This window comes from Thamnophis sirtalis, unplaced genomic scaffold (genome assembly GCF_051295495.1).
Source record: "Thamnophis sirtalis isolate CommonGarterSnake01/CBP01778 unplaced genomic scaffold, rThaSir2_p1.2 scaffold_3, whole genome shotgun sequence".
Lineage (NCBI taxonomy): Eukaryota > Metazoa > Chordata > Lepidosauria > Squamata > Natricidae > Thamnophis > Thamnophis sirtalis.
In genome coordinates this window covers 117,177,220-117,190,419 of record NW_028261383.1, presented here as the reverse complement: position 1 = coordinate 117,190,419, position 13,200 = coordinate 117,177,220, and the positions used below count along the sequence as shown (strand labels likewise).

The 13,200-nt window shown below is 36.1% G+C and overlaps 1 protein-coding gene across 1 annotated transcript; it reads right to left on the bottom strand.

Moving 5' to 3' along the window:
- Positions 1 to 801: 801 nt before the first annotated feature.
- Positions 802 to 11,827, bottom strand: LOC106538300 (cytochrome P450 2C31-like). Its single transcript, XM_087708247.1, is given in 6 exon segments — positions 802 to 1,284; positions 4,279 to 4,420; positions 6,822 to 6,883; positions 6,886 to 7,008; positions 9,986 to 10,121; positions 11,663 to 11,827. Coding segments are annotated over 6 exon segments (816 nt in total). The 3' UTR covers positions 802 to 1,096.
- Between the last annotated feature and the right edge of the window lie 1,373 nt (positions 11,828 to 13,200).

Below are 13,200 nucleotides of genomic sequence, written 5' to 3'. Positions count from 1 at the left end.
CATAAAACTAGGGACTCAGCTTCTCTTCTTCCCTTTTTCTCTTCTCTTCTCCACCAACATTGAAGCATGTGATCACCTTTTCTGTTCAGGACTCAAGCCATGTGGTCCTGTCCACTATTAAAAACATCTTTCCAAGCAGCCTCCATGCCTCCAGTGTCTTTTTCCCCACTTGGAGCCAAACCCAGAAGGACATTTCTTCCAACAGTATGAATTCAGCTTCATCCCTTTTAGTTTTAGAAATTTCTGCCATGTCTAAGGTTGAGGAAATACCGTTAAGTTTCATTTTGTTCATATTGTTCATACATTTTGGCTAAATAAACAAGCACAATGAGCATTCAGGTCAAAAACTTTTATTTGTTTTAGATAATAGTAAGAAACTACTCTCAGATTACATTGAAATCATTTTACTGAAATCAATTGCGTATTATTTTATTACGTGTTGTCTTAGTATTGTATTGTATTGTATTCCCCTCTCCCTGGTTTCTGTGAGCCGCCCTGAGTCCCCTCAGGGAAAAGGGCGGCCTACAAATAAAATCAATTCCAATTCCAATTCCAATTAAAAGTTATATTACATATGATTCATATTATGAAACTCTGATTCTGTACTATGGTGTCTGTATTTCAACAAAGACAAGAAAACATTGATTAGATTTTGGTTACCAGCATCACTAAAATTCTTTCCTAAAAGGATGCCAAACGGCATTTTTAATGACATATTTTTTAAAATAATTCTTCAATGTTAACTATTTTTCATTTATTTTAGTTACATTCAAATTGAATAAATCTTAATTTTTGGCATGGTTTCAGTCTAAAATTGAGGTTATGGTCCTGTCATACTACTAAAAAGTTAAATCAACCTTTAGCTTGAAAAAGTTTGTGCTTTTGTGAATCAGATTCTCTGGATGAAATCAAAATTCAAACATCAGTAGAAATAACTGTAATGGTGGTGATGGTGCTATTTGTAGTAGAACAGTCATTTACTGAAATATATTTTGAATGCTTTTATTTTTCAGCACTCCATTTCTGAAACTTTGAACACAGTATTAGAAATTTAGGGCTGGGATGGAGGAAATTTGTTTTTGAGACAATTGCTAATTTATATTTTATGTTTGATTGCCCGAATGTACCGATGCTTCCCATCCTTTCTACAGCCCATAAACAAGTTCTCTAAATCTATGTCTTTAGGGTCCATAGTCAATTCAAAAGTGAAGTTCTGGAGCATATTGGTAAATGATAAGAAGATTTCCATTTTAGCCAATGATTCTCCTGGACATACTCTCTTCCCTGTGAAGAGGGGAAAAAAAAGAAGATAAATACACAGGGAGTGTTGGCTATGTTTGCCATTTTGAGTTATTTCTAAAGATTACAAAGGGGGGGGGTGCAAACAAACAAACGAATTAATTATCCACTGTCTTTATGCTATCCAGAAAGTAAGGCTTCATCTCAGATTAACAGATCTATAAGAAAGATCAAAGAATATAAAAGTGACATGGCAAGGCAAATATTACATGGCCAGTACATTAAAAAAAAAAAAGAATAGCTGGCAAAGCAAGTAACAAGAAGACCTGACAATGACTAACAGCAGAAAAATGGAAGAAAGAGACTAATTCTGATTGTGTACTTTATATGCATGTATAATGCATACTAAGCAAGAATTGAGAAGACAGTAAATACCAGCTCTATAAATAAGCTGAAGAAACAGTGGACCCCCTAATTATCTGCTGCAAGAAGATCACATTCTGTTCATGGAGTAATAGAATAGACTGACAACAAACAGCAGCATGGCAAAGTAGCAACAATGGTGCATTGAAAGATTAGCAAAAAATGCCATTTATCTCCAAGCAACAACTGGTGGGACTATAAAACAGACAAAGTAATGGAAAATGAAGACACTAAATTGCTTTGAGACTTTAGAATTCAAATAGATAAGCACCTGCCACATAACACTCAAGAGGTGACAGTTATTGATAAGAAAGACAAAAATATTGATAATAGATGTAGAGACAACAGAATAGAAGAGAAATACCTGGAGAAAATCACAAAGTATAAAAACTGCAAACAGAACTAGAAAGTCTTGAAGCAAAAGAAAGCAAAGACTGTAACAATAGTAATAGGCACCTTAGGTGAAATCACAAAATAACTAGAGCACCATTTGAACACCATTGGCATTGACAAAATCATCATCAGTCAATTGCAAAAGGCAGCTTTACTTAGAACAGCTTACATCCTGCATTGATGTCTTTAACATCATCAGACAAGAACATCTGCCTACCTAAGGTCCATGGAAAGGAATCAATAAGTGGAACAAGAGTATCAAATTCAGTCTAAATATTTGGTTGACTATGCAACCTATATGACTTACATTCACATTGGCAAAGAAAATAGTGCCATGGAGATGACATAATCAGGTTTCCTGAATCTTCCTAGAATCATAAAATTAGGGAAGATTGGAAGGGGTTGCTACATTATCAAGACTACAACACTGGGAAGAGACATTAACTCTCTGCCTCAATTTCTCCACCCTACACTAGGTGGAGCCTCTCCTCCCTGCTATTCTTTTCAGGGAGTAACAAAAACTAAAAGTAAGAAATAAGGAGCTAGAAACAAATCACAGAAGTTTGTTTTTATATATGACAACTGCAGCAAGACTATTGTAAGCCCAAAATTGGAAACATTACCCACAATGGAGGAATGGTTGGTGAAGATGATGGAACTTGCAGAGATGGCTAAATTAATTTCTTAGATTAGAAAAAAGACAATAACTACATTTATTAGCCACAGTGGTTAAGTGCAATACTGTAAACTACTATTGCTGACTGGCAGCTGCCTGCAATTTGGCAGTTCAGATTTCACCAGGCTCAAGGTTGACTCAGCCTTCCATCCTTCCAAGGTGGGTAAAATGAGGACTCAAATTGTTGGGGGCAATAAGCTGACTTTGTAAACTGCTCAGAGAGGACTGTAAAGCACTGTAAAGTGATATATATGTCTAAGTGCTGTTGCTATTTATGGCTATATGAAAACCTCTTATAGTCTTTTTGCATGAAAAAGAAAAAAATGACTTATAGTTTCAATTATTAGGAAAAAATAGATAACAGAAAAAAGTGAGGTTTTTTAATTTTTAAGGAAATAACTTTTTAATCATTCTTGTATATGCTGCAAAAGAAATCGGGAGCTTTTAAAAAAATATTTTCATTCTTTTTTCTTCACTTTTGTTTTTTCTTTTTTTCTTTTCTTTTTAGACTGAATTAGTTTTTTACGCTATTTTTAAAACTGTTAATAAATGCTTTTATTTACAAAAAAGAAACAGGCAAAGGGACAGCATCAAGAAAACTGAAAAGAAGAAAATATTAATCTCCTCCAGTGTATTGGTCCTATCATGAACTATATCTCCTTGCTCTATGCTACTTGTTTGTGGCTTTTCAAGAAAAAAAAGTCAACCTTTAGTGGAGGAGTTGATTAGCAGTCACTATGAATCTTCTGGTTCTAAAAAGTTCAAAAATTTTCCTTCATGATTGAATCAGATTCTCTCTGTGATTTCGCCATTTACTATGCATGTTCTGGACAGGCTCATCTTGAAACTAATACAGATTGTGGCAAGGGCAGCCAGGAAGAACATAGGTGAAGTAACAGTTCAGCAGCCTTATGGGAAGTTATCATCCAGCCCTCTCCCAGAAAAAATGAAATATCCTAGGAAATATTGAAAAGGCAGAATGTTTCTCTGGATGTGAAAAGAAGCATGTTTTAAAAGACAGAATAGTTGCCTGTAGCTTCCTGCCTACCCCCACTTTGTCAATAGGCCCATTGAGATGGCCAGGCTAGCCCACTTTACATAATAAAGACTTCACCAGCAGCTACAGAAAGGCATGATAATATACTCAACTGACCACAAGGCATCTGAGAATTCATCACAGCCTAGAGAGTAGCCCCCTGCATGGCACCATGGGAGTCTGACAACCAATCAGAATACATTTCTTACACAGGAACAGGAAAGAGAGAGATGGGACTAAACAGGGTATAAAAAGCCTAGCAAGCCCCTTCCTCAGCCCTTCTCTTCTTCTCTACCTACATTGAAACATGTGATCACCTTTTCTGGTCAGGGCTTAAGTCATGTGGCCCTGTCCAACAATAAACCATCTTTCCAAGCAGCCTCCATGTCTCCAGTGTCTTCTTCCCCACTTGGAGCTGAACCCAGAAGGACATTTCTTTCAACAGCTTTATAGGTAACTGACCAACCTTGAACACTCCAGATCACTAAATTAGCCATAACCCCTCTGTTACCTGCAGAGAAAGGCAAGTAGGCATCCTTCTTTTGGAATTCACCATTCTTATCCAAAAAATTAGCTGGATCAAATGTCCCAGGATTATCCCAGCAGAGAGGATCAAAATGCACTGAAGCCCACAATGGAAGAACAGTTGTGCCCTTTAAGGAGACAAGAAGATACAAAGAGCAAAGGTGGATTTTTTTCCCCAAAAAGAAACAGGCTGCTTTTAATTCTTTCAATAATGTGAATTCTTGGAAGATTAAAAAAGTAAAACATTGATGCAATTTACAAGGTACCGGTGTTGACCACTTCATATTCACATGTTTAAGACCTTACATAAAATTATATTAGTTGTATTAAGAATATAACAAGACTGAATTGTCTTCTATGTTTCACAAACATAATCTATATTTATCCATATTTGTATTATTAAACTTTGCAACTTTCAGATTATTGGTGGAATTCAGGGTAATTCCTAAATTCTGAAGCTTCTCTATTGTGATCTAAATTACCAAAAGAAAATCTAGTCAAAAGTGGGAGTGATGTTATTAAAAATTCTTGAGAAATTTAAAGTTAGCTATTTAAGGTGTCATTTGTTTTCTTCATCAGAAAAAAAACTTATTTTGAATTATTTTTGAAATGCCCTTTGTGTTCATACTGTGCTGCCTTGGTACAGCAGCACCATTATAATTTAGTGGCTTGGATACATTTCTCTATGGTGCTCTTTATCCAGAATGAGGTTGGGGGATTAAAACATCCCAAAACAATACAGAAGACCAGAACAGAGACAATGCTCACTGATAATGTTATACTTGGCCTTCACCATTCTCTGGCAGACATTTTTTTCAGCTTGGTTTTTCCTGCAGGCATTTTATTATCTGATTAATAATATCATCATCCCTCCAAAGTGGAGAAATAAATTGGTTTGTTGTTTACAGCATTCTGTGGAGTTGGGGGGATTTTTTTCCCTTGACTGTTCCTGTTTATTTGAGTTGTTAAAGGGTGTGTAATGGGGAGGATGTACTCAGTGCTGCAGCCTCTTGCTTTCATCTTTATTGTTCCTTTTGAAAGATTTATCAATTAGATTTGTTACTATATTATCTGATGATAGCTCATTTTTCAAGTTCCAAATGTCTAAGAATTATGTTGCATTTTGAATCCTGTTCTGATCAAAGACATCTAAAGTTTCTCAGTTGAAATTGTGGTTGAACCTGCCTGTGTGTTGTGAAATTAAAGAACTTTTGTCATATCTTCTGACGAACAACTGAGATTGAGATGTCCAATTTGCATGCGTTGAAGTGAGCTATTGCTATATCCTATTAGTATGCAACTATATTTAACTATATGGCATTTTATACAATGGCAGTAAAAATAATAATACCATTGAGAAGTTTGAAACTTTTTAAAAAAAATATGGATACAAAAGAGAGTTTTCATTAGAAATCAAAAACGTAGGAACTAGTGGTTCAGGAAGGTGCTTCTTTTAACAGAGGAGATTCTGAAGTATTGTTTTAATATTTTTATCTTCCGTTCAATCGTGTCTAATTCTGTGAGATTTTGAGGACAAGTCCCTGCAGCTTTCTTGGCAAGGGTTTTCAGAAGTGACTTGCCAATGTCTCCTTCCTAGAGCTGAGAGAAAGTGACTGGTCCAAAGTCACACAGCTGGCCTCCCAGTTTCAACTCTGCTGCTTTAAACACAAGACCACACTAGTTCTCTAATATTACTTATATTCATATTATGTTTATCTTAGAATATTTATAGCTTCCAAAATCTGACATAAATGTTTCATTATTTTATTATTTTACAACATTAAAGCATATAGAAAACATTTTTATTGTCTATAAAATTTTAACTATATTTTAAAGATGATGTTTTAAATATGGTTTTGGCAAAACTGTTGAGGGAGGGAAAGCTATTACGGTAGGAATATATTTTTCCATACTCATTTCCATTCTTTGTCTATTTTTCTCTCTCAAAATTAATTACCTGTTTTAAAAAACTGCAAACGTGCCAATTATCATTTATTTGGGAAACAAATTATTAAAAATGCCTGTACATATGAAGATGAAAAACAGATTCAGTACTCCAACAAAATATTACTTTTCTTCTATCAGGAAAGCAGAATTTTAGAATCCAATAAAGGCAAGTTAGATTCATTAATCCATCATTTTTACTGATAGTTGAAGTATCTTTTTTCCAATCTGGGAGATGATTTCCATAATTATATTATGAATAAAAGTTTAACAAGAAAAAGCATTGATCACCTTTCTGAACATCCTTAGCTACTTGGTGCAAGAAGAAAAGAATTATTTTTTTATAACTAAAAACCTTGAGGGAAATTAATGAAATTCTGCAGGATGGAAATTGCCAAGAATCATGAATAATATTTGCCTTTGCAAATAAGTAGAGAGTTCTGTAAAAACCTAGTGTCCTAAAAATTCAAATGATATTAAGAAAATATATGCAGCAATTATAGCAGAAGTTTAATCATTCTGCAATTATAGTTACATACTGTATCTCTGCGCAAACAGAATCTCAAACTTCGGGATTTTTCATACCTGAGGGATAAACTGTCCCTTGAAAATCACATTCTGGGTTGTTGTACATGGGAAGGTCTCACACTCCCAGGCTGAAAACGTAGCATCTCATGAGCAAATGCATTGGTGTATGGCAGGTTCACCTTATCCTCCATGGAGGGTTGGCGGTTTGGTCCCACAACCTCATCGTTTTCCTGTTGGATTTTTGCTGCAATGAACCACACATTGTTATAGTCCAGACCTAAATCACACTCATCTTTATAGAGCAGATAATCAAAGATGCACAATATGCCCTTTAAGAATAGTTAAACAAGATATCCTATACTACTCTCCATTTACTTCTCCACTTGATACTTAAGAAGAATGATAGCAATTTTCTCTGGCTGGATATAGAACTTGGGGAAATCTACCACCAATTCCCATGCAGAATGTGGGCTAAGCTAGTTGGTAATTTGAAAGTTCATTTTCCCACCCAATCCTCTTCTCCATCTCCAGTACAATACATTTAACTAGGTAAATGTAAAGGTTACCCTGTCCAGTTCATGGGTGGATTCCAGCCAGCTTTACTGCTGGTTTGCTCATGTGCGTGCATACGCAGTTCAATTAAAATTGTTCTGTGCATGCGCAGAACTAAAAAACAAGATGGCGATGGCAGTCGGGGAACCGGTTTGGGGGTGTAGCAGCCGTGGGTCTCTGCTAGTTCCAGCGACCCAGGCCACCATACCATTATCAGTTTGGCTGAACTGGGCCAAACCAGTAGGAACCCACTGCTGGTCCAGTTGCGCCTGACTCTAGGGTGCGATGCTAATCTCTGTTTCTTCACTGAGAGAGCCAATATTGTCCAAAGACATTTTCCATGGGCATATGGCCAGCATGGCTATATGCCAAAGGAGCACAGAAAGCAAATTCTCCAACTCTTTAACTGTAAGATAGTGGTCATCCAAATTTATATAATCTGGATGCAGCTGCTGCATAAATGTTCTTGGAGTCAGAGTTGAAGAATGATACTTTGGTGCATGAAAGGACTTGTTTTCTGCTAGTTTCATACAGGTCCTCCAAATGACAGTATATATCCTGTTTCTGATCATAGAAGAGGGTAGGAGAATACAAATATGGCTACATTTTGTAGTTTTATCTGTACCAGGTCACTTTCAATGATGCACCACACTTTTTGAACCAAGTTACATAAGGAGAAAAACTGAGAAATCCCATCTTCCCCAAGAGCAATGATGGCCATTGAAAAGGGAATTCTTTTCTGCCCAGACTAAACAAATGCAAGACCATCACCTTTCAGTTACATTTTCTATTAAGTGGATAGGCTAGTAGTCAATTTCAGAGCTTGTCAATTTCTATATTTCTCCAAAATAATTATTGACCTCTCAACCCCTAATAGATAACAGAGAATTAGAGTTATCTCTCTTTTGGCTGCCATGTAGTGGACTGCCATATTTATACAGTCAGATGAAACCATTGACTGAGTTGTTGGAATTTGCAACAAGGCTATATTTACATCAGTTTACATTCCAGGATATAATGCACTTTTTAAATAGTAGCATTCTATGAAAAGAAATAAAGAATTAGAGCTTCCAACACCCCACAATCACTAAGGAATTTCCTTATCTTATATGTTAAAGGACAAGAGATTTTCCAATTATGTTGATTAAGATAAGGATGGGCTATTCAAAGCTTTGCAATCAACTGATGGGTCAATAAAAATGTCTAAAAAGGGAGCAGGGGGGGGGAACCACCATATGACACCCCAGGCAAAATAACACTGTAAAACAGATGATGGCCCCCAGAACAAAGCATATGAAGGGGGTTCCACAAGTGAAATTCCAACATAATGCTACTTGAGTAGAGTAGACCTTTGTCTTCAGTTGTGTCACCTTAAGCTTCCTCAAAGCACCATGAATTGTCTCAAAGGGAAGACATTTGATTTTCAACATATTCCTGTTGGAATCTCTTAAACCAGCTTAAGCCTTCCTTAGCAACAGGATAGAGGTTCTATTGTGAAGACACATTGTTAGTAAATGATAAGTGGGTATCTTATACCACAATAAGGATGCTGAATACGTAGGAGCCTAGAGATCAGGGGGTGCAGTGCAATATAAGTGTGGCAGGAATTGATGGTAGCTGAGGGATGGAGGAAGGTGTGTGACTGGCTTGCAAGACATGCATGGCTGGGTAAGGGAACTGTGTTAGTGGCTGGCATGGCACAAACATGGCATGACCCAGAATGGCTGCAACAAGCTAGGGCAGAGCACAGGTAACTTATCAAAATGATTTTCAACCTTCCCTGCTAGTTTGCCCTCTGATATTCCTTGTGGGAAGCCAGCAGGAAAGGTTGTAAATCAAGTGACTATAGGACCTTACAGCCATAATAAGAGTGAGCCAGTTGCCAAATATTCAAATTATGGTCATGTGACCAAGAAGTTGTTTGGATGGATGGTCCTTGCTTTGAGGACTGGTTGTACGTACCATTTATTTATATCTATCATAACTTTAATGGATTCTGAATGAGTCATTGTTAAATGAGAATATCAGTATTTGAAATATGGCATACATTTTCAAACATTGTTAAAATTATTTCAATTATATTCAATTTCAGCACAAATTAATAAGGAACATTGATAAATACTTCTGGTTCTCAAATTACCATATACTTTTTTTTATGTGGAGGCTTTGAGGGTTCTTCCCTTCATTACAAGATTGATTCTTACAATATGTTTGTTAACAGAGGTACTGTATATGCAAATCACCAAGGAAATATATTTAGAGTTACAGTATATAACATTTATATTAGGTTCCTACTATTCGAAGTTTTGTTAGTAGACTAACTGGGAAAGCATGATCTAGCAGTTAAGGCACCAGGCCAGAAGACAGGAGACTGTTTCTACTCCCACTTTGGGCATGAAAGCCACCTGAGTAATATAGGCCAATCACTGTTTCTCAACTCAATCACTCTACTCTGTTATTAGGGGAAAATAGGAGAAGGAAGGAAAACTTGGCATGTTCTCCATCTTGAGTTGCTTCTAAAATAATAAAGAGCACATAAAAATCTAATAAATAAATATTTGGAAACATGGGAAACATGCCAAGTCATAGTTTTTCTTTGCAGGATATCTGGGAATCTATATTTTAAAAAGAATATATAAATATAAATATTTAAAAATCATTTCATATACCTTGGACTTCTGGGAACCTGGCCAGAAGGATAATACCATATGCAATAGCATTGGCTGTGGTATCTGTCCCAGCAAGTAAGAGCGCAAACACAGTCATGATTAAGTCTTCCATACAGATAACTTTAGAATGTTGTTCCTGTAAAGTAAGGTAGAAAAAAAATAAAAGGTAGAAGTTTATAGTGTGTAACTTCATCATCATGTCATAAAATTGTCCACCTACTTCTCATTTTACTTTTTTTCTAGACCAATTTCGAGGGGAGGCAGGGAATAATCCAAAATGTAATTCAATGTAACTTAATAGATGTTTGGATCAGATAGATCAATGTTTAAATGAAATAGAAACAGCTGAGATGCAAATGAAACAAATAACATCTTTTTCTCTCCTGTATCATCAAGTTTTCCTCAGATTCCTTCCAGTTATGAAGCCATTATAATGCAGAAGTTTCCTCTTATCTCCTCTTCATCGAATCTCCTCTCTATCTCCATCTCACAAACTGAGCTTTTGAAATTTGGCTCTGAAGCATTACATTTCATTCATAAACTTTCTATTCACTGGTATCCCCTTCCATAGACCTTTTCATTCTGGCCAAAAATCCTTAATGTTCAAAGGATATTTCTTATCTCATGACTCAAAGCATCCAGATTAATCTTGCAATGAATGTTTTGCTAGCCCCAGTCCAGCAATCTGGCACATTGTTTTGCTCTTTCAGATAGTACCCAAAAGCCTAAAAACAAATAACAGATGAGTAACTGTGTTCGAACTACACCCTCCTTTGCCAGCAGAAGGGACATGGGAGGTTTCCCAGGTACTGTCCAATAAGGACAGGGACATTTTTTAACCCTCTCCTCCTTTATAAAATAAAAAAATGAGAAGGAAACATCTGACAGAAGCATTTTCCTATTTCCACATTTTTAAAAAGAATTCAGTGCAAAGTTCTAGAATCATACTATTGATTTTGTGGCTGTTATTTTGTTTTGATGTGGCTTGGAGGATTACAGGATTGAAATAGGAAAATGCAATGCTCCCAAAGGTTCCCAGTCCTACCCTAAATTTGATGGAAATTAACAAAAAAACAAAAAACAAAAAACAAAAAAAAACCAGCATCCCAAACTAGCCATTCTGTCACTATTCAGCTTCTGAAATGTTTTTCCAAGTTTGCTACTGAATTATAGTTTAAGTGCAATGACTGAATTAGGTAATTATTTAATTTGTTTTAAAGCAATTAATTCATATTAAGTTCTTGTCCTGGCCCCAATCATTTTAAGGAACACATCAAAAGCCCATTCTCTACAGGACTCTCAGACCCCCAACAAATAACATTGCTCTTCTCTACAGGTTTACCTGCTACCAAATTGGCTTTGCTAACTCATGACATGATATAGACATGGGCTATGGCACTTCCCTCAGTGCTGAAAAGGTCACTATAGGCAGAGCCACACAACAGTTTCTTAAGGAGTGAGTTTGTTTGTTACAAAGATTACTATTTCTAGGAAACCACCATTCCTAGCGGCTGCATATTTTATTGCAGTATTTGTGGCACAGGAGGGAGGCACCATTTTTTGCTTTCTGAAGTCTCAACAGTACAAATTTCTCCCATCATCAGAGAATGGAGCAGAAGTGCATAACTGAAACTCTGTCCCTTTTGTACTTGTGTGCGAAATATCCTTACAATATACCTTTTCTAATTTAATAAGGAGGCAATCAACAAAGTCTCTGGGATTGTCTGGATCCAGGGTCTTCTTGTGAGATTCCACTCTAGCCCTAATGTAGTCACAAATCTTGATACAGTCAGTGACAGCTTTATTGTGAGGTCCAGGAAGGAATTTCATGATATTTGGCATAGCGCTATAAGCCTGTAACATGATGATAGTAAAAGTTAGCCTTTCTCAGTTCATCTCTTTGCATTGCCTTCTGTACAGCTGCACTGAAAAAATTGTCTTCCATATAAAGTGTCCCCTTAGTTCTATTTTTTTAAAAATAAATAAAATACAAGACCAGTATAAACAGTTTCACTGTAATGTGCAATGCCTGCTAATCAAATGAATATAAAATATAAGCTAATGGAATCAAGCTTATTTAGTTATGATTTTTTTCTCTTTTTAGTTATAGCTTCTCAATTACTATTTGAGAAATAATGGAATGAAAGCTGAAGAGTTATGGAAGACTTAAAGAACAATTATTTATGAAGGCCTCTAGTTAGAGCTTTGAGTAGTTAGCTGAGAAGAAACAGGGCTGAATCTGTATGCATCTTGAATAAATCTGGAAAGAATCACTGCTACAACATGTGAACTAACCAGAAGCAAGATGAACAGTCACTTGCATAAGAGATGCAGGCTGATTCTCACAAACATACTTTTTAGGTCACTTTAAAAAGCCTCCAGTTTTTGTAAGTTGGAGGGAAATAACTGAACCAACCCTCTTAGTCTTAAACAAAGAGAAAACTCTGCTTGTAGAATAATATAAAGTTGGCATACCATTCCAGGAGCACTCAAAAAGTAACCTACGAATTCCTTAAAAATTTCCAATCTTTGAATGAACATTTTATCATCATAAGAGTATTGTTTCCCAAAGAAAACAGCACATATCACATTAGAAACAGCAGCTGAGGTGATTGGGACTACATCAAAAGGCTGATCTGCAACAGCAAAAAGAAAGGGGAGATGATGTGACCTTGTTTAGCAACCCCCAAATCCTTTTCTCTAGTGACTTTGTGAATTTTCTTTTACACTACATTCTGTTTAGACTTTACACACATGTGGAATCTTTATGGTTCCAATGACACCTGCCTGGAAATTTCTAGTGTACAGCCTGATTCTAGTATATGATGCCATGGTTGTAATTTGTGCCTCTTTGAAAGACAATGAAAGTGCAGATGGGCCATTTTTAGGAACTTCTCAATCCAGTGAACAGACTCTGGAAGTCAGGATTCAAGACACCATGTGCCATTCAGGTAGATTTCAACCCACTTTTTAATTGTAATCAGCTACCTTCAGAAGTATAACCAGAAAGGCGGAGTATTAATTCAAGAAAAAAAACAAGCATTTGCTTCTGAATTTAAAGATGAAAAAATAAATACACCATCTCACAGTTTTTGTGAAGCAAATGGAGACAAGAGCATTATGTACACTATCTTGTGTTGTACACATAAAGGTGGGATATAATTCAATAAATCAATAAAAATATTTTGCAATGTAGGATCACCTTCAAAGCTTGA